Raw genomic sequence first — 21,279 nt, forward strand, 5'->3', positions numbered from 1 at the left:
CATGCCACATGCCACAAGGAACTTGGGAGTTAGGAGGGGGGCAGCGGGGGCGGGGGGTGGGCAGCAGGGCCCAGCTTTCCCGTAGCACTAAAGCTGGGATGGGTGACTGCCCTATTCCACCCATCAGCAATCCAGAGGGGGCCAAGCTTTGGGTGGTGGCTGCCCAAGTCCTCAAGCACTGGCCTCCCACCCTGCTTTAAAGGTGCCACTGTGGGTGAGCAGGACCCAGCCGGGATCTCCTGGAGGCCAGGGACAATATCTCACTCCTCTTGTGTCCCCAGGGCCCAGCAAGTTTGATGAATGAGTGAATAAATGAATGAGGGTGGGGTCAGGTGCATGGGACCAACACTTCCGCATCCCATTACCGCTCTGGTAGTAAGCCAGGAAGAAACTCCTCTATCTCTGTCTCTGGGCTTATTGGTGCCAAGAGGTCAAGCTTTCCAGGAGGGTCTCCATCACTCAAGCATCTGCTAAGCCCTCCTCTGGGCAATGGGGAGGTCTTCCTGGGGTCCCAGGAGCATGGCAGCCAGTTCTTGGATGCAGCACTTCTCAACACAATGCTCCACCCCCTCATCTGCAAGCTCTCCCTTTCTCTATACCCACAGAATGGGCTCTTAGGCTCTCTCACCTCACCCCACCTGGTTTCTACAAGGCTTCTCCCCCGCCAGGGGCCCTCCCCAGCTCTGGGTGCCCCTGCCCCATGGCTGGCCCTCATGGACCATCCCTAACAACCACCAGCCTCACACCTACGTCCAGACAACCCACCTCTGGGTACACATATCCTCCTGCCTGAAGGGCCCCAAAGGAGCAAGTGAAGTGGAGTTTGGGGGTGTTGGAGGGGTGTGCTGTAGAATGCGTGCCCTACTGCTCTGCCTTCAAAGCACCTGTATCTGTCTCCTACCTCTGCTGAAACAAAGTCCCACTTAGTGGCTTAAAACAATACAAGTTTATCATCTTACAGTTCTGGGGGCCAGAAGTCCAAAATGGGTCTTACTGGACTAAAATCAAGTGGTTAACAGGCCTGTGTTTCTTCTGGAGGCTCCAGGGGAGAATCTGTTTCCATGCCTTTTCCAGCTTCTAGAGGCCACACTCATTCCTTGGCTCATGGCCTCTTCTTCCTTGGTCAGACCAGCAGCAATAACAACTCCAAATCTCTCTCTCTGACCTCTGATTCCATGGTCACATCTCCTCTGATTCTCCTACCTCCGTCTTATAAGGACCCTTGTGATTACAGTGGGACCACACAGATCAACCAGATATCTCCCCATGAAGGCCCATAACTTCATCACACCTGCAAAATCCCTTTTGCCACGTGAGGTAACATAGTCCCAGGTTCCTGTGATTAGGATGTGGACATCTTTGGGGCTACTCTTCTACCTACCATACCGCAGTCCCATTAGATGACACCCTTTCCTCCAACATCCCTGAGTGAGGTGCCCTCATTTCCCATTGCTGCCTGCAAACTCCGGCTCAACCCTTCTCTGAAGGCCTTGGTGGGGGACTCGCCAGCACTTCTGAGCTGCCTTCAGCATCAGGCCTTGGGAACAGAGCACACCAGGAATGGTGCATGAAAAGGGGGGAGGGAACAGCCGTGCAAAGGCTCTGTGGCACAACGCCCTCGGGCACCAGAAAGAAGGTAAAGGCACAAGAAAGCACAGAGCCAAGGGGAGGTGAAGAAGGGGCTGGGGCCAGACCCTGCCAGCCTGGTGGGATTCTGGTCACCATCCTCAGAACACCACGGAAAGGTTTTAGTGACATCCCTTGCACATCACAGGGACTCAGTACAACTGAATGAATGGATGGATGGAAGAATGAATGCATGAGCCTGTCTACCTTCCTTCCTTCCTCACCAGTGACCTGCCCCAAACCTCCCTCCTGCACAGCAACAGTTAATGACATCTCCCAGGCTTGCTCACTTATTTATTTGTTTCCCCACGGCTGCTGTCACCGACCCGTGCAGCTCGAGCGTGGCTCTGTGGAAATGTCTGTAATCGCCAGCACACTTTAGGCATTACTTCCACACCATTTAGGGCTTTCCGCCCCAATAGCTGCTGTTGCATTTCCCTCCATCTCCATCTTTTGGGCTGTGTTGGGTGGATTTTTTGTTGTTTTTTTAAAAGGTCTCATGGCCCCTGAGTCTGGGGAATCTGATGGTTTGGGGAGGTGGGAAGAAAGACAATGCTTTGGGAGATTTATTATTCCTCTCCCGTTGCCCTGGCCCTGCCCCAGCCCTGAATAGAGAAGGGAAAAAAACAGCAACAATCACTTCAAGCTGCTAAGAAGCCTTTAAAGATTTCTGTGTTTTCTCACGCAGGCCTGAGACTGGGTTGCTGGTAGGAGCTGCAGCTTTGTGGAGGCCTGAAGGTGCCGGAACTCAATAAAGGTCACTTCAACCAAACACCTCCCCCCCGTCCACCTTCTCCAGACCCAAGGCTGGCCTCTCAGAAGCCGGCAGGCTTACAATAAACCCCAAACCCCAAGTGGATACGCTGGGGGTAAAATGCATTTGGACTCACTTTGGGGGGCAGTTACAGAGAGGACAGCATCTAGGACTAGCTGTGTAGCCTTGGGCAAGTCACTTAACCTCTCTGGGCCCATTTCTCCAGCTATAATATGAGGACAAGCACACCCTTCTTACCAGGTGAAAGACTTCTATGAGGATCAAAGGAGACTGTATGAGGGAAGGGGCCCACATCCTTTCTTCCCTTCCCCTTCCTCTCAACCCAAGTTTCAACCACTCCATTTAGTTTCCCGTGCAGCCTCCTGCCCCAGCACTCAGGCAGCTCCATATCCACCTGCAGAGATGACCCCCGACTAGGGAGGGGCTGCCTAGAGGTGATGCCCACAGGTGATAGTCCTTCCAGCCTTGCCGTGTGTGGGCTGTAGGCTGAGCCCTGCACAGGCATCATCTCATGTCACCTGCACAGTGGCGACCCTGCATCAGCACCACACCCATTTAATCAGAGACAGGAAGTTTCCTAGCGACTCACAGATATAAGTTGTGAGACCAAGATTCAAACCATTAACCTAACAACTGTGGGAAGTGACCTCCGAGATGAAGCTGGCTCTGCCTCTACCCCGGGTCTTAGGTGATGATCAAAACCTAATAGAATGTATACCATAAAATGAAAATGCACAAAAGTAATCCATGGGGTTAGAAGCCAGGACAGTGCTTACTTTCTGGAGGGAGGAGGAAGGACTGGAAAAGTCGCAAGGGGGCTTCTAGGCGCTGGAGAGGTTCTGTTTCTTGATCCAGATGTGGTAACACAAATATGTTCACTTCGTAATTAACTCATAAACTTATGAACACTTACGACTGTTCACGTCTCTATATGTATGCTTAGGTAATACGTAGACTCAAAAAAAAGGAAGAAAAGAAAGGAAGGAAGGAAGGGAGGGAAGAAAAGAAAAGAGAAGAGAAAAGAAAAGAAAAGAAAAGAAAACTCATGAAGCCTGCAGGGTCACTGGAGAAAATACCCCAGGGGTTAATCTGTCCCACTTGCATGAGGCTTTAAGTTCAGGGCCTTCCTGTCCGTCCTGACCTTGACCCCCACTATGGAGTGGACAGGTCAGGGCTAACAGTCCCATTTAACAGAGGGGAAAATTGAGCCCTGGAAGGGGGAAGCAACTCACCCAGCCACAGGTGGTGGGGTTCCTGTCCCCTCCAGGCTAGAGCTCTCCCCACTTTAACTTGCTGAGCTGCACGGACAGGTGACAAGACAGGAGGGGCTGCCCACTGGCTGAGCCCCCCCCCCGAGGAAGACTCAGCACCCAGACCTGGGACTGGTTGGCCTCTCTTGCCCATGAGGGGCCCTGTGGCCACCCCAGGAAGGAAAGGCCAGGCCAAGGTTAGGAGGCAGAGGGTTGGCCCAGGAGTGGGGTTTAGAAGCCAGGATGGACGGAATGGGTGTAGGAGCAATTCCAAGGACAGGGACTAAGAGAGGCCTGTGCCTTCAAGTCCAGTGGAGAAGACCAAGTGAAGGGCCTAAGTATGATCCCAGTGGGCCACCTCCAAATGGAATAACCTGGGCAAGTCTTCCAACTCCTCTAATACTTGGCTTGCTTATCTGTAAATGGTGACAGAGAGGCCCAACCTCCCCTGCCCTCCGCCACCAGCTTGCTCTGAGGAAGGAAGATTAGGGTCTGGCTAAATGGTAGGAAGACAGTGCAGTGGGTTTGGGTGAGAGCACCTCGGGGGAGGGCACAACATGAACAAAGGCAGGGCGGCAGGAAAGTGACCACCCTGTAGTGAGGACCCAGGACAGAGAGGACAAGAAAGCTGGGAGAGTAAAGCCTCATGCAAATGGAATGGATTTCAACGTAGGGCTTGTGCTAGGAATGGTGGGAGGCACAGCTGGGCTCACACTGGGAGGTACCGAGAGGGGAAGGGTCAGTGGAAAAGGCCTCCAAGCCCCTTCCCTCTCTCGGGGGCAGGACTGCGAGAGGGGACAGCCTGAGCCTGTGACCCTCCTGGACAGGGACGTGACCAGGCATTCGGCTCTGTGTGGCTGGCAGTACCCCACACCGGGGAGGTGGGCTGGCCAGTGGATGCTGAAGACAGAGAGCGGGGACGATTGCATTGCACCTAGTGATTACGCCCGGGTGAGATCTCTCAGGCGCATTATCACATCTGGAGAGAAGAGCGGGCTTTTTAATAGACGGACACGAGGTTTCTACTTAAGGTTATTATAAAGAGGGAGAACTCAGCCCCTCCCAGCTTCCAGCCAGCACCACAAAGTTGCAAAGTAATTAAAGGCTGCTAAGGAATCAGAGAAATTATAATAATTCCATCACCCGAGACCTCTCTCCCTCTTTCTCTTTCTCTCATTTTCTGGTAGAAAACAAGGTGGGTCAGGCAGCCTGCGAAGGCATCACAACAAGCTTACTGTGTGGGGCCTCAATGTTATGGGGGGCTGCCAGGCCTGTCCCCAAGCCATTCTGACAATATCCGAACTTGTTACGGTAAGTAGAGGGGCTGAGACGAAAATCACAGAGCAATTTCCGAGAAGAAGAAAGGCAGGACTGCGTGTGGTCGGTCCACACCCTCAAGTGGGCTTTTCATCGAGAGGGCAGACTGCCAGGCCACGGCTCCTGGGGTGTGGGGTGCTATGGGAGTCCGGGAGGCAGCACCCGCTGGGCCCCCAGCCCAGCTCTGGACATGCACCTCGGAGAACAGCGCTGCGTCTCCACCCAGGGATGCGCTCAGTCTCACCGCGGGTCTGCAACCCGTCTCCCTGAGCATCGTCCCTGGTTACGTTAGGTCTTCAGTGGTTTGCCTCTGATTTACCAGGTGACCTTGGGCAAATCTTTGACCCTCTCTGGCTTTGTTGATCTCTGCAGAATGCGTGGTGGGATGGAGTCACCTCGACGGTCCTTCTGGTGCTGGTTTCGAGGAGTCTACTTGAAATGCTCTCTGCCTATTACTAGTTATTTCTAGGTGACTCTGTTTCCATTGTTTCCTTGTCACATCTTTGTTTCATGTTTTCCTCATGTTTCCTGTCTCCCACTGGACTGTAAGTTTCTTGTCCACTAACACCCCAATATCAACCAATCAGCCCACAGCAACGGAGCCTACCTGTCGAGATCCTTGGCCTTCCAAGCAACTTTCCTGAAGTTCTCTGGGAGCTTTTCAAACAACAGGAATGCCGATCAGCTACCCTGTGGATGTGCTGCTTCATACACATGCTCTCACTGAACTCTCACAACAACCTCAATGTATCCCTACGTTATAGATGAAGAAACAGAGGCTCCGGGAGGCTAAACCCCTTGTTCATGGCCTCCCAGTGTGGAGCGAGAGCCCATGTGTGCCTGCCTCCATCACAGTGTTGCAGTAGGGACCAGGGTCCCTGTGTCACAGATGGGGCTCAGGTTCTCACGATGCAGTGAAGCCACGGCTGCTCCTGGATGCACAAGGGACCTTCTTCAACCCTCTGTTTCCTAAACCTGTTCTCCCACCCAAGGTCTAAGGAAACCTCACTGCCTGGAGGAAAAGGGGTGCAGGCAGGAGTTTTACACCCTTCCTCCAACAGGGCCCCACCACGGGGGAGAGGAGAACAGTAAAGAGAAAGGGAGATGAAAGACGCCAGATGGACTCCGGCGCACGAGGCTGACAGCCCAGCAATGCTGCGGGAACATCTCCAGCAGGCAGCTATCATCTCCTTCCATTTAGAGGTTCCTTATTTAAAGGGCGGGGGGCACAATAAAAGGTATCCCGGCACATGCCAGAGAATCCCTAATGCACACGAGCTGGGCTCCACACACAGTCCCCTGCTTCGTATTCATGGCAGAGGGTCCTGCGGTCATTGCAATGGAATTATATGGGCCCCCAAAGACTCCCAGAGAGAATCGGTGAGGAAACCGAAGTAATTAAAAACATTATTACCATTCAGACAAAATAATAATTTCAATCACATCTGGGCTCCTTCCGTCTCCTGCTGCCACACTGTCCTCTTCCCTCGTGTTGAGGGGGGTGGTGGGTGCCCACAGCCCTGGCCACACCCCACGGGCATGGAAGGAGGTGCCACAGGGATCTCGGGGGATGGGGGGTCCTGGGTTTCACTCCACAGGGCGGAGGAGGGAGCAAGGAGCTTCGGACTGTGTGGCTAGGCTGAGCTCTCTAGGTCTGGGTTTTGTGGGACTCCATTTATTCCCTCCCGGGCACCCAAGACCAAGGAGGAGGTGGCAGAAAGATGTTGACTCTTCCCTGCGGGCAGGCTGAGCAGCCTGGCATTTACCCATGTGTGGGTCTCTGGCTTCTCACGAAAATGTGTTGCATGCACATTTGGGGACTGAAATCTTGGAGGCTACCTCTGGGCGCACACTAACCCTGCAGGTCACACGGAAGGGGCATCGCTATGACCATGGCTGGGTCCTGACCATTGAGGATGGTCCTCACTGCAGACAGTGGGCAGTGGGCTCTGAGTGAAGCTTCTCCACTGAACCCCCGTAGCCTGTGCATGGGGCTGTGTGACAGCATCCAGCCTTGGATGGGAGGAAGCCTGTGCTCGGAGCCCAGAGTCCCCAGCTCGTCTCCCTGGGCAACATTTGGCAAACCACAGCAGGTCATGGCAAAGTTGCAAAAAGACCCATGCAAAGATGCTGAAAAATGAGAGAGAGAAAGACTATGGCTCTAGTTGCAAGCATATCTGATGCCAGGGGACTTAGGGAAAGCAGTCACCTTGTATTGGCCTCAATTTCTCTCATCTTGAAAATGGGAAGATAACTTTCCCCTGACTTACAGAGTTGTCATGAGGACAAATGAAAGACAGTGAAAACACTAGGACATAGAGAAGACATTACTTAAATAAGTGCACGCACACACCCCACCACCTCAAGACTGTAGAAATAGGCAGCCCTGCTGCTTTGCCCGTATGCATATCTTCATTGCTACAAGCCCAAAGCTCGCTGTCCTTGCTGATGCAGGCTGAGACACCCCCCTGCTGGGAGAAAGGAGGGGTTCCAGGTATCCGTCACGGTGCTGATAGCAGGGGGAGACCAGAAAAGGCACAGGCACCGGCTGCTCACCGAGGGACAGAGAGACATGGCCCAGGGTTGCCACCTGGCTAGAACAAACTACTCTGACTCTGGCCAGCAGGATCCAGAGCCCCTGAAATGATTTATTGGCCTCCCTCTCCCAGATCAATAGGTGGGTGGTTATAGATGCAGAGGGGGCCCCCGGGCACCGTGGCCCCGAGATATAAATTAATATGGCCTGTCAAGGGTCTGCCTCTCCTGGCGTGGAAGATGACACTCTCATGAGCAGAGCTGACACCTCAGGGGGGACGGCAGGCACAAGCCAGTGGAAGTCCCCCTCACCCCCCATCTCTCTCTGCAACCTGGGGATGCAGTTTATAAATCATTCAGCATCTGATGGGCACTCCTTGAGGAGGGCAGCTGGGGGCACCGCTGTAGGGCCCAGTGGGTGCTAGTAAGTTTGGCAAGTCCACCTCCTCAGGCTCTGGGCCACTCCGGGCTCCCCACATGCCCACGGCACATGGGATGGCATGGCTGAGATTCAGGAATTGGCAGGCAACAGAGGGCATCAGTGAGCACCAGCAACAAGCTCTTTGCATAAATGCTCCTGCTGTCCTTCCAGCCACCCAAGAGGCACAGGAAGCAGCAGGGCTCTGCCCATTCGTGAAGTTCACGTCCAAGGGACAGGTCCTAGACTGGGTGCTGAGGACGCACAGGTGACCAAGCTCTGCTCCTGTTCTGTCTGACGGGAGAGACGGACATACAAACAACAACTACAACCATGAGCGTTTACTGGGCATTTACACTGGGCACTATGCTAAGTACTTCTCTTACATGGTCCCATACACTTTAATCCTCACAACAATTTTGCAAGGCAATATAATTATTTCCATTTTGCAGGTAGAATTGAAGCTACCTGCCAGAGACCCATAACCAGACTTGTCTCTGAATCCAGGCTCCATCCTTGCCTAGCTTTGGGCAACTTATATAACCTCTCTACTTCCCCGTCCACATCTGCAGAATGCGAACATGAGTGGCTACCCCATGAGGTGAGGACTCAGTGAGCTCCCACACTGGAAGTATGGCATTGGGCACATAGGAAGCTCTGAATTACAGCAAAACATCAAATTATTATTATCATTAGAGAAGTGAATTATTTACTTTGTTTCATTGACAAAAGATTGACAGGAATACTCTTCTCCCTGTTTTCCCATCTCTAGTAAGGATATACAAGGAGTAACTTTCATTTGTCTTTATTAAGTGACATGGAGAAATGGTGTGGCCTAGTGGGACCCAGCGCCAGGAACCCTGGGTTCTGGCTCCGACCCTGTCCCCAGCCAGCTTTGAGGCTCAGGCAAGGACTCTCAGGTCCCAGCACCACCTGTCCCCACTTCTAGCCTCATCCCCACCTTACAGCTGGTCACCCGAAGCCAGGGGTGACAAAGATCTATGCAGGACCTGTCCATCACAGAAACTGGGGAGGGACCCAGAGGGCCCAGGCCCACTTCCAGCCTGGCTTTGTTTCTACAAGGTAACAGCAGGCACCTGCAAGGGACACACACACCTATACAGTCACTGTCTCGCCTCAGCAAGATCTCTGGTCAGGAGTTAGAGCTCATGTCCCTCTTCGGGAAATTCCAATATATGAAAAGAAGCTAAAGGATCACAGAAAGTACTGATATTCAGAGACAACATAATCTGCTTCTCTGACTAACAAACTCCTACTCATCCTCTAAGGTCCCAAACAAATAGCCCCCATATATAGACCAGGTCATTCCTTCCACAGTCCCCTCCATGGGTCTATGCCTTCCACCCTACTTTGCACATTCTAAGCTACCATAGCATTTAATACATTTAGACATAGTTAGACACCTACTTACTTGTTTTTCTCTCTGTAAAATTACCTTCCCTGAGCACAAAGACCCTGGTCTCAATCACCAGTAGTTTATGGTGACTGAGTGTGGCTCAATTCTGTAGTTTATGGTGTGGCTAAAATGTATTATGAGCCACAAACTGGGCTAAGGGCTTTTCCTACCTGCCTTATTATAGCTCTCACAATAACCCCACAAGGCAAATATTGTTGCCCATCTTATAGACAAGAAAACTGAGCTCCATAAAGGTTAGATTCCTTCCAAAGTTGTACAGCTGGCAAACAGTAGAGTCTGTTTTTTCTACCCTGTACATCCAAGCCAGCTGAAAACCCCTGGGCCCTGCTCCATAGCTGCTCAACAAATGTTTGTGTTCATTTCAAACGATTTGAGTGGATCAAAGCACAGCGGATCAGATTTGGGCTTTGTAGGATAGGCAGAATAGAGTTAGGCTGAGAGAAGAAAGAAAACACTCCAGTACTAGTTAGAACAGTACAAAGTGTGTTTTAGAAGAAAGAGAGAGACACAGACACACGCTCAGAGGCACTGGATCAGCCCCTTGGCTGACAGGAGGATTCGTGTGGAGGAATACCAGAAGATAAGTTGAGAAAGGTAGGTTGAGGCCAGATGGATAAAAGCCTCCACTGCCCAACTAAGGAGGCTGAACTTCTCAGAACTTCAATGACATGGCCATCCCTGACACTTCAGAGGCCCTCCTTGACCTGAGGAGCCACCTGGCACCATCTGGCTTCTAACCTCATGCCATCCTCCTGCCCAAACACCCAGGCCCGAGGGTCACCTCCCCAGGGCACAGCTGGAGGGCTGAGGGGCGGGGCCGGAAGGAGGGACACAGGGGGTGGGGCAGCGCTGAAGGTCAGCGAGGTGGGCACGCACCCCTAACAGAGGTGCTGGAGCAGCGTCACTGGGCACAGACACAGGCAAATACGTCTGAGCAAATTGGAACGCCGTAAAAGTCTATTACAGCAAATCAAACAGCAGTCAGCATGACAGCCATTAGCCTGAAATGAATACACAGGGGCTTAATGAGGTCTGTCAAGGCTGGCTTGGTGAATTAAGTTGCCAATTCTAGCAGGATTTCCCTTTTCTTTACGGACTTGAAAGCATCCACGCTGCCTCGTTAGGGCTTCGACAAGTGAATTGCAGGGCCTTTCACCCTGATAAAATGGATAATTACATGTAGAACAGCTTAGTGAGGGGAGAGGGGTGGGCAGGAGGGGCACCAAGAACAAACAAACCAAAACACACCTGCCCAGCTTAGGCAGGGGCTTTCAGAGGGAGAGGGGGCAGGGCTGGGTGGGCAGGGGGCGGGTGAGCTTCTCCCAGGAAAGGGGCAGTGCCTGGTCTTGACCCGCCTCCCATCTGCTCCTATTCCAGGCCTGAGGACGTGGGTCCCCATGGGTGATGTCTCTAGGCAGCTGTTGACAGGCTGAAAGTTCTCCTCAAAGATGGGCTACCCCAGCACCTCTCAGAAACCCTCTGATGGGGAGGGCCACAGATATCATCCTCCAGGGCTTGCTGCTACCATGGAGTTAAAAATGCAGCTTCCTGGGCCAGCTGTCCCCCAAATACTGATTCAGAATTGCAGGGGTGGACTTCCCTGGTGGCGCAGTGGTTAAGAATCCGCCTGCCAATGCAGGGGACACGGGTTTGAGCCCTGCTCTGGGAAGATCCCACATGCCGCAGAGCAACTAAGCCCGTGAGCCACAACTACTGAGCCTGCGCTCTAGAGCCCGCGAGCCACAACTACTGAGCCCGTGTGCCACAAATACTGAAGCCCATGTGCCTAGAGCCTGTGCTCCGCAACAAGAGAAGCCATCACAATGAGAAGCCCGCGCACCGCAACGAAGAGTAGCCCCCGCTCGCGGCATCTAGAGAAAGCCTGCGCGCAGCAACGAAGACCCAACACAGCCAAATTAATTAATTAATTAATTAATTAAAAAAAAAAAAGAATTGCAGGGGCCCAGGAATATGCCTCCTAACAGTCCCCCAGGAAATTCTGATGGGGTATGTTTGGGAGCCTCTGATTCATCACCTCTCCGGCACTCAGTACTAGATGGCTTCTGAAACACGGTGTTCTCCTGCTTCTGCTTGTATAACTTGAGGGATGGGGAGCTCAGTACATCCTCAGCAGGGCAGGGGAGTAGATTGTGGGGTGGGTCTCATTAGAAAGTTCTTCCATATGTAAACCTAGGTTTACCTCCCTGTAACTTGTTCCCCATGCCTATCCCTGGGTTTTGGACACAACAGACCCAAACATTATCAGGGCCCCTAGGGCTGGGGGGAGTGGAGGTTGGGAAGGTTAGGGATGGTGTGCAGGCGGCTAGGACGACCGAAAGAGGAGCTGAGTGGATGGAGGCAGTCACTGGAAGTCTTTGCCAGCCCTCAAGGAATAATGAAGTACTGGAGGATAAGAAAGGAGCCACTCCCGCTGGGATTCCTCCTCAGCTCACAGCATGTCAGTCCTGGAAGGGGCCTGGCCCAACTCCCCAGTTTAACAGCTGTTGGAGTTGAAGCCAGCAGAGGGGCAGTGACAGGTCTAAAGTCTCACCCAGCCAGTTGCTGGCACAATCAGGACTAGAACCCAGATGTCTTGACCTCCAGTCTCCCTCTTCCCACCATACAACACAGGAGCTCCGCTGCTCACCTTGGCGAGCTTCTCGTGGAAACCCACCTCCTTCTGGAAGCCTGTTGAGATTTCTCTGATCACTCTGGCAACCCCTCAAGACTGATGCCTCACAGGGTCTGCAGTGCCCCCTGTCTCCCTCGTTTGCATTCTCATCCTATTCACATCCATAGGGCCTCTTTCACTGAATTGTGCTTCTCAAGGGCGAGGGCCTGGGGTTTCCAGGGTGACTCCAATGTAAGCAGGAGACCCCTGCCTGAGTTCTGGGCCAGGAACAGCAGACTCTTCCCTGGTACTCCAGCTGGGGCTTGAGCCAGGCAGCTAAGCTCTAGCTCAGGTGACCACCCCAGGCCAGGGCTGGTCAGCGCCAAGCCACCTCGGGTCAGGAGGGGCCAGGCCTCCATCCAGCTGACACCACATCCCCACTGGCCACACGGAGCAGCCCTGAGCAGGGCATCGAGTATCAGGCCACCGAAGTGACCCGAGAGGGAGGTTTACATGCAAGCGAGTAAACCACACAGGCCTTCTTCCAAGGACTGTGTGTCCTTCCAGCCGGCCCCTCTTGGCCTACCCTCTCCTCATCAGATGGGCAGGAGGCAGGCCATTTTATCCTACCTGTCCTCTGTTTTTATTAGATAAGGAGGACCATGGCCCAGAGAGGTTAAGTGACATGCCCAAATGGACCCAGCAATCTGGGAGCAGAGCAGGGGCTAGGCCTGGGGTCTCTGGCCTCTGGTTCTGGCTCCCCTCATTACATATTCCTCTGGCCTCCCAGGTCTCTGTTCAGTGAGAGCCTGGCACAGCGCCAAGCCCACAGCAGACACTCAATAAATATTTGCTAAATAAATGAATGACTGAAGAGGCTCTCTCCTTGGAGGCAGAGGCCTTTGGAGAATCCTGGGGGATTCCAACAGGGTGGTGTTGGAGGTCACATCTTCTCCTGGCAAGGGAGAGAGGAAAAGACTGGCCCTGGCCCAAGGGCTGGGGAGCAGGGTTGCGACCCCTCATCCCCTTGCTATTGCTGCTGTTTGCTGCCCCCCGTGAGGGAAGGCACAGGGCAGCCATGCCTGCCAGGATGGCAGCTGAGCAATGGGTCCAAGGCTCATTAACTCCGAGCTGTGCCCTTGGTTTCTGAGTCCGGGCCTGGAGTGCAGGCTGGCACGTAGAGACCCTTAATTAAATAAGGGAGACTTCCAAATGAGCGGGGGCCTGGAGCCAAGCTGCAGTCCTGGGCACACCGGCCACAGCTCAGGGCACCGTATCCCCATGCTTGGGACTGCAGGCTCTCTCTCCCTATGTCCCACCCCATCAGGGGAAGGGCATGAGTACCTCTGGTGTGTCCCACCTGCACATCTGTCCTATTTCACTCTGTCTGGCACAAGCACAGGACCCTTGGCTCACAGCTGAGTAAGGGGGGCCAGCAACCAGAACTTAGAGGCATGAGATCAGGTGTCTTTATCCCTGAGGAATCTGAAGCTGCCCTGGGAGTCAGGAGGCACAAAGTCAAAGCTGTGTGACCTTGGGCAAGTCACTCTCCCACACTGAGCCTCACTTTTCTCATCTATTAAACTGAATAGATATTTTCTAAAGCTCTTTCAGTTTCCTGATCCAATGACCTATAACATAAAGGGGCTAGCACTCCAATGCCATGATGCCAGGCTGCCTCTGCCCAGTGGATTCCATCTCCCATCATTCCCACCCCAAACCTTTACTGCTGCCGCCCAACCCAGAGCCCCGAGGGCAGGCCTGAGGGACACCCAGTTAGAAGCTCTTTACCCTCCACCTTCAAGGTCTTTGAATCGCTGTCAGGCCAGAAGGCTGCCACCAGCCACCGGGGGGAGGGACAGTAAGCAATGGGAACCCTGGGGCCATCAGGAGCCAGCAGCCAGCTTATTAACGAACTGCTCGTAATGCAATAATTTGCACTTTTCAATTACCAGCCATGGCTTGGTTTTACCCACAGGCACTCATGAAAATACACTGAGTACACAGACAACCCAAAGCAGCCGAAAGCCGGCAAGACAGCACAGGGCTCAAGAAAGAAAGCCCGTTCCAGGTACTGCATGCACCTTGCATCCTGGGGGACCTGTTCTAGCCAAAGCAGGGAGGCCTGGGGTTAGGCCTGCCAACCTACCTGCCCAAGGCCCGCACTGGCTGTAAATGGAAAAAAGGTGCAACCTGCCCCTCCCAACCTCCGTCCTGTCCCTGACTCCGGCTGGAGTTGGGAGGGCTCGTCCAAGGCAGGCCCTCTCTCAGGCACAAGGCTCCCACCAACCAGCTCTCCCCAACCAACAGACAGGCCCCCTCAGAGGCGCCAGCTCAGTCACCAACCTGACCAGAGCTGGTGCCTGGGCTGAGGTGTGGGCAGGAGAGGAGGAGCTGGAACTGCCCTTTTCCCAGCATCAGCCTCCTCCCAGGTGGCCCCAGAGCAGCAGGCCCCCAATGTCCCTCAAGTGTGACCCTGGGGGCCCCTACCTCAGGGATGCGGACACTGTAGGGCTGATTATGAAATGTGGGCGCGTTGTCATTCACGTCCCCGACCTGGATGTTCACCTTCCGCGTGATCACCTGGCAAGACAAGAGTGGGGAGCTAGCATCGGCATCAGCCTCCAGCCTCTTTCTACCCAAGGGCTCAGGAACCCCGCCTCCCAGGGAAGCAGGGGCCTTAGGGGACACTCACCCCCTGGTGGTCGCTGACAGAGAACTCCACCGTGAACTCCGACTTGGTCTGAAAGAAAACAGAGGGAGGGAGGAGGTCAGAGTTAGAGAGGAGAGCTGAGGCCCTGAGTCCGGAGCCCTGCTTGGTGGTGGAGACCCTCCAGCATTGCCCCAGGAGCTGGTCTGGGACTGGATATCTGAAGGCTTCCCTAAAGAATACGCATTGCCTTCTGGGTTGGGGAAGTAGGTTCAGAATACGGATCCTTCCCATAAAAGAGCAGTAGATTAGAAGTCAGGAATCTTGTTCTAATCTGGGCTCTGTCGCTAAATTGCTGTGTGATCTTGAGCAAATCACCTCTGGGGCCACTTCACTGTGAGGAGAAAGCAGGGGGTGGGGTTTTGTTCAAACTCTTACCTTAATCTGCTAAGGGCTACCGCCATCAATTCCTGTGTCTCGGGAAAACGTCCTTTGGGGGAACATTTGTTGGGGGGTGTAGATGTGCACACTCTGTGGAGCCGCTATTCTACAGGGGAGGAACCCGAGGTCACTGTCCCTCTTGCCTATCCAGCGTTGCCCCTTACTTGGAGACACCCCAAACCACCCTATTCTAACCCCAAGTCCAGACATCAGCACTGGCCTTGGAAGAGGGACACCATTTAGGCAGGAAGAAGCTGCTTCAGAGTCAGAAGACGACGAGCCATCCTCCCACAATGTGTGCTTCTGCCTCCCTAGGGAAGGCCAGGGGCAGAGGTCACAGCGGGTCATACCTCTCTGTCCAGCGGCTGCCGGAGCCACACCACGCCCGTGTCAGGCTCCACGGCAAAGAAGCGGGAGGCCTCCTCCCCAGACACGCCGAACACCAGGGGGTCGTTGTCCATGTCTCGGGCCAGCAACTGGGTCACGGAGGAACCTGAAGTACCCGCAGGAGAGAGCAGAGGGCAAAGACGGGAGGTTAGTCCATTCTTCAGCGCCTTACTCAGGTGGCGGAGTCCCTGTGGGGAGCAGCCGCCCAACAGACCACCAGCAGGCCACTGACTACCGCAAGACCCCTGTGCATCTTTGGCTCTGTCCCGGGCTCCCTGCCTCCACCCTGGCCACTGGTCACAGTGTGTAACAGGGAACTGTCATTCACCACGTTCTGTGACTTCTGCCTGTCCTCTTTTCTTAATTTAGAGAAGGAGTCCTCCAAGTGGCTCAGATGAGTGCAAGCTCCCAACCCTTCAATTCTTACATTCCAAGATGGGCACACTAATTAGCCCTAGCCACTCAGAGCACTCCATCTCCCTGGTCACAGTGATTGGTTCAGGGATGAGCATGTGACCCAAACTAGCCAATCAAAGCCAACCCTGGGACTTCTGCTGGAACAACTGGGAAAGAGTCGCTCTCCTTCCACTGGGGTTGCTAAATTGGTCCTGCTGGCAGTCATCTTTGGCACCAGAGGAAGAGCCTGCCTGAGGATGAGGCCAACAAGGAGGAAAACAGAGCCAAATGGTACATGGAGAGAGATTCCTGACGGTTTGAGGGTCTGCAGCCAACTATACCTGAGATTAGCAATTAGCTCCACCCTCTGGACTGCTCAGCTGTATGAGCTAATAAATCACCCCGTCATTTTTTTGTTTTTCCGGGTTTGCCTAAGTAAGTTGAGTTGGATTTCTGTCTTTTGCAAATGGAAGCAATATTTTCTTTTTTCTTTTTTTTCCTGGTACAATAATGTTCATGGAAGCTTTATTCATAATAGCCTAAAACTGGAAACCAAAAAAAAAAAAAAAAAAAGTGTCCATGAACAGTCAGATTTTTTTTTTAGGCAGATAGATTTAAAAACAGCAAACGAACAAACCTGTGGTATGTTCAATATATTTAAATCTCACAATAAAAAAGAAAAAGTACAAAGCAATATTTTCTAATTCAGAAAATTTTACAAAACCTGGCATTCATTCAACAGTGATTAGGTGCTGGCCTTATGGTAACCACTAGAGTACACAGAGGTTAGGAAGATTTGGAGCACCCTCAGGGAACTCCAGTCTAGAACTGGGTGACAAAGTCTAGCTCCTGTCCTCAGTCAGAGGACTATGGCATTGCCTTCACCAAGAAACAAAGCCCTGGCCAGAGGCCACCCTGGGCATCAGGATGCCTGGCCTACAGCCCTGCCTAAGAAGTCCTAGAGTAGGTCATCTTCTCCTGGGGTTCACAGCACCCCTCACAAGGTAGGCTTCAGGTAGGGTGATCAACCATCCTGGTTTGTCTAGGACTGAGGCATTTCCCAGGATATGTGCTAAAACCAGGACATCCCAGACAACTGGATCAGCCGGTCACCTTAGCTTCAAGAGGTCCCTAAACTGCCAGGAACTGTGCAAAATGTTCTGAGTGTACAGTGTGTCATTTTCTGCAGAGAGGGTCTATAGTCTCCATCTGCTTCTCAAGGAGTAGTTAGGTTAGAACCATGGCCTTTGGCAAATCACTTCTTTTAAAGCCTCAATTTACCTTATAAAATGAGACGGACACTCTTTCTTTCCCACATACTGACTCTCATATTTACTGAATAGCTCTGATGATCTATTAATAGCTAAGGAAGGAAGGATTCTAAACTCTGGGAATTTTATCTAGAAGAGAATGTCGATGAGCTTTTCTAAGTCAACTTCTAAAAGACAATTCTAACATGACAATGAGAGCTAACATTTTGGAGCACTAACCACATTTCAGATATTGGGCTAAAGGATTTCTGTGTACTACCTAATTCAATTCTTCCTGTTATTCTCCCCACTTGTGGGGAGATAAGGTAACAAATTGATTAAGTAATTTACCATGTCCACACAATTAGCAAAGGGCAGAGCTGGACTTCAAAGCCCAGGCATTCTGGCCCAGTGCCCACATTTGTTTCCACAGCCTTACAAATCTCAACACTTGATACGTGAACTCAAGATTCAGGACTTCTATGGACATGACCCTATCAGGCCCTAAGTGGAAGCCCAACACTTAGAAAAGGAAGATACTGGGCAATCATTAGGCTCTTATGATATGCCAGACATGGTGCTAGCCCATTCACATGGGTTCTCTCATTAAGTCCTCTCAGCAACTCTGTTTGGTAGCCATTATTCTACCCATTATACAGATTAGGAAGTTGAGGCTCAGAAAGGCAAAGTAGCCTCTCCAAGGTCACACAGCAGAGTAGGACATGGCAGCATCCATGGTGATGAGAGGAGGTGAGAAGCAGGAGAAGGAGGAGTGAAATCATGGAACAGAGACCTTTTGGGGACCCCAACCTTCCCATTTTAAAGATGGAGAAACTGAAGGCATTTAGTAATTTGCCCAAAGTACAGTGGTGAGCAACAGCGTCAGGACTCAAACACAAGTTTCGAGACTCCCAGTACAGTGCTCTTTCCTAGATGAGGAAGGAGGAGGTACGTGAAGTCATAGATAAACCAAGCACATCTTCTCAAAGCATCTGTGTCGCTCAGTGACATGCAACCATTTTATTCTAAAACACATGGGAATATAATGGGAGTACAATATAACATTTCATTCATTTTCAAAGACACAACCTAAAACTGTGAAAGAATTTCCAGCCTCCCCCTGACTGCCGGGGACACACATTTCCTTTCTGATACCCTCAGGGGTCCTTTAGTGGCAAAGTTTGAGGAACACTGAGCTACTTCCCAAGGCCTTGGGGAGATTCCACATGAGGAAACTGAGGCACATGGGGGCCCTGCTTGTCCCCAGTACAGCAATGAGTCCACGGCAGCCCCTTGGACTGGAAACCTCACCTGCCAACCTCCTTCAGGGCCCAACCCAGGTGGAGAATATGGGGCCAAGCTCCCAGCTGGCCGATGGGATTCCGGAAAGGCCACACTGACCCTCCAGCCAAGGCCATACAACTTGGCCCAGTATCCCAAATGGCTCTCTCAGGCTCGATGTTCAGGCTCTCCCAAGAAGGGGGGCGCTGGGCAGGACAGGGATGGGGCCATCAGCTGCTGTCACCCACCCTGTAATTTCCTGGACTTTTATCCATTTTCCCCTCAATTATGTGCTGCTCAAAATGGTCCTTTTCGGCTTCCTCACAGGCTCTTGCCTGCTCATGCCTTCTTTGTGTCCCAGGTAATTGCTAGTGACCTTTTCTAAGTGTACTAATTAAAGGTGCCAATTTAATCTTATATTTAAGACAAGACGCCCCGCAATTTTCCCACTGGGCACATACTCCCCCGCCCAACTGTCCTGCCATTCTGTAGAAGCTGGGTCTGGCTTTGGCTTCTCCAGGACAAGCAGCTCATTTCCCCATCAGGGAGGCTTCCAGCAACCTCTGTGTGCACCATTCAGACAGGAATGAAGCCAAGCTGTGGGGCCCAACCCCTGCCCAGTGCCCCCAGAAGCAGCCCCTCGGGAGAACCATCCCGGCTGTGGGATCCTGGGGTACACACACCACTCTCTGGGTTTGTTTCCCACTTGGGAAACAGTATACCCTGCAACTCAGGCTGTGCAATACCTGGAGCTCTTTTTTTTTTTTTTTTTAATTGCGATAAAATATATATAACATAAAATGTATCATTTTAATCAATTCAGTGGCATGTGGTACATTCACAATGTGGTGTAAGCATCACCACTATCTGTTTCCAGAACATTTTCATCACCCCAAAAGGAAACCCATACCCATTAGCATTCCTCCCCATTCCCTCTTCCCTCAGCCCCTGGCAACTGCTAATCCACTGTTTATCTCTACAGATTTGCCTGTTCTGGATATTTCATGTAAATAGAATCATATGATAAGTGCTGGCTTTTTTTTTACTCAGCATATTTTCAAGGATCATCCATTTGTAACATGTATTAGTATTTAATTCCTTTTTATGACTGAGTAATATTCCATTGTATGGGTATGCTATATTTTGTTTACCCATATCATCAGCTGATGGACATTTGGGTTGTTTCCCTCTTTTGGCTATTGTGAATAATGATGCTATGAATACCTGTGGACACGTTTTTGTTTGAACACCTGTTTTCAATTTGGGGGAGGTGGGTATATACCTAGGAGTGGAATTGTTGGGTCATATAGAAACTCTACGTTTGTTAAACTTTTTGAGGAACCACCTAATTGTTTTTCATAGTAATCACACCATTTAAATTTCTGCCAACAATGAATGAGGCCTGGAGTTCTTTTCAGTGGTAAGAAGGATAATCAATGTTTCACAGGGCTGTATGGTAGAGAGATGGGAGCTCGGCAGCCCTCCATAGCCGATCCTATTGGTACCCTGCCCGCGATGTCTTAGCACATACCATTGTCACACACACCAGCCCAACCTCCAGCTGCCAGGCCTGAAGGGTTCTGGCCATCAGAGACTGCTCTACCCATACACAGGACAAGCCAGTAGTGCCAGGGAACTAATGCCCCTGGTAGCAGCACTCAATGAATGACAGATGGAAGATGGCAGATAAAGAGTTGGTAGATAAATGCCCCAGCTCCCTCACCTCTCAGGGGGGTAACTCACAGGCCGTGTTCCACACTGGCTCTTGGAGGTCCCCCATGGGACTCATGTCCACTTGCCCACAGAGGTGACTTGGTTAACGAAGCATCTTTATGGCTTCCTTTCCTTCCCAGTCTCATGTCCTTACTCCCTGACCTGTGTTTCCTGGAATCTCCTCCCCATAAACAATTTGCACTTGAATCCTCATCACAAGGCCTGCTTCTGCTTCGTAAGACCTCCTAAGACTGTGGTGTCAGAATCACCCAGTGTGCTTGTTATAATACAGATTCCCAAGCCCTGCTGCCTCGATTGGTGGGGGGGGGACCCCAGAGTTTAAACGTTTAAACAGCAGCTCCCATTCTCCCTGCAAGAGACTCTGACACACAGCCTGAGACTGGTTTATAGCAGGGTGATATTCAAATATTTAACAATGGCCACAGTACAGGCATCAACCAATCAGAAAGGATGCTGGACATAAACAAACCGGACCAGTGAGTACTGCCTGTAAGTCAGCCTGGTTTATGGCTCACATTTTAGATGCAGAGAAAATCTCCTCTGGACCCAGGATGATTTAAAGGCTCGGTCGTAGGGCTCTCGGTTCAGTCAGTGCTGCTGGAGGACTCTCTGCTCTTGGCCTCCCCCACCCTCAGCGGACGGGTAACCCAGAGAGGCTGGCCCCTCCACCCTGTGCCAACCCAACCCAGGTCAGGGCCCAGCCTAACCTCATGGGTGGAAAGTGGAACTTTAAAGAACTTAAATCACTGTACACCTATGTTCATAGCAGCATTAGTCACAATGGCCAAAAGGTGGAAGCGACCCAAGTGTCCATCGATGGAAGAATGGATAAACAAGATGTGGCATCTACAGCCAATGGAAATTATTTAGCCTTAAAAAGGAAGGAAATTCTGACACATGCTACAACATGGATGAAACTTGAGGACACTGTGCTAAGTCTATGCTGATAAGCCAGTCACAGAAAGACAAACACTGGTATTATTTCACTTACATGATGTCCCTAGAGGGGTCAAATTCATAGAGACAGAATGTAGAAGGGTGGTTGCCAGGGGCTGTGGAGAGGGAGGGTTGGGAGTTGTTGTTTAATGGGTTCAGTATTAGTTCTACAAGATGAAAAGAATTCTGGAGATTGGCTGCACAAGAGTGTGAACGTACTTAACACTCTCTGTA

At 51.8% G+C, this 21,279-nt stretch overlaps 1 protein-coding gene across 2 annotated transcripts in view; it reads right to left on the bottom strand.

The window, feature by feature from the left end:
* CDH23 (cadherin related 23) overlaps window positions 1-21,279 on the bottom strand; it is a 399,895-nt gene that overhangs the window by 319,334 nt on the left and 59,282 nt on the right. For both annotated transcript variants that reach the window (XM_036828302.1, XM_036828301.1), the window contains exons 3-5: window positions 15,412-15,554; window positions 14,666-14,713; window positions 14,461-14,553 (exon numbers count right to left, since the gene is read on the bottom strand). In XM_036828302.1, the coding sequence (XP_036684197.1) occupies window positions 14,461-14,553; window positions 14,666-14,713; window positions 15,412-15,554 (284 nt within the window). The remainder of the gene's footprint in view (window positions 1-14,460; window positions 14,554-14,665; window positions 14,714-15,411; window positions 15,555-21,279) is intronic.

Source organism: Balaenoptera musculus, chromosome 16, assembly GCF_009873245.2.
Source record: "Balaenoptera musculus isolate JJ_BM4_2016_0621 chromosome 16, mBalMus1.pri.v3, whole genome shotgun sequence".
NCBI classification, from domain to species: Eukaryota; Metazoa; Chordata; class Mammalia; order Artiodactyla; family Balaenopteridae; genus Balaenoptera; species Balaenoptera musculus.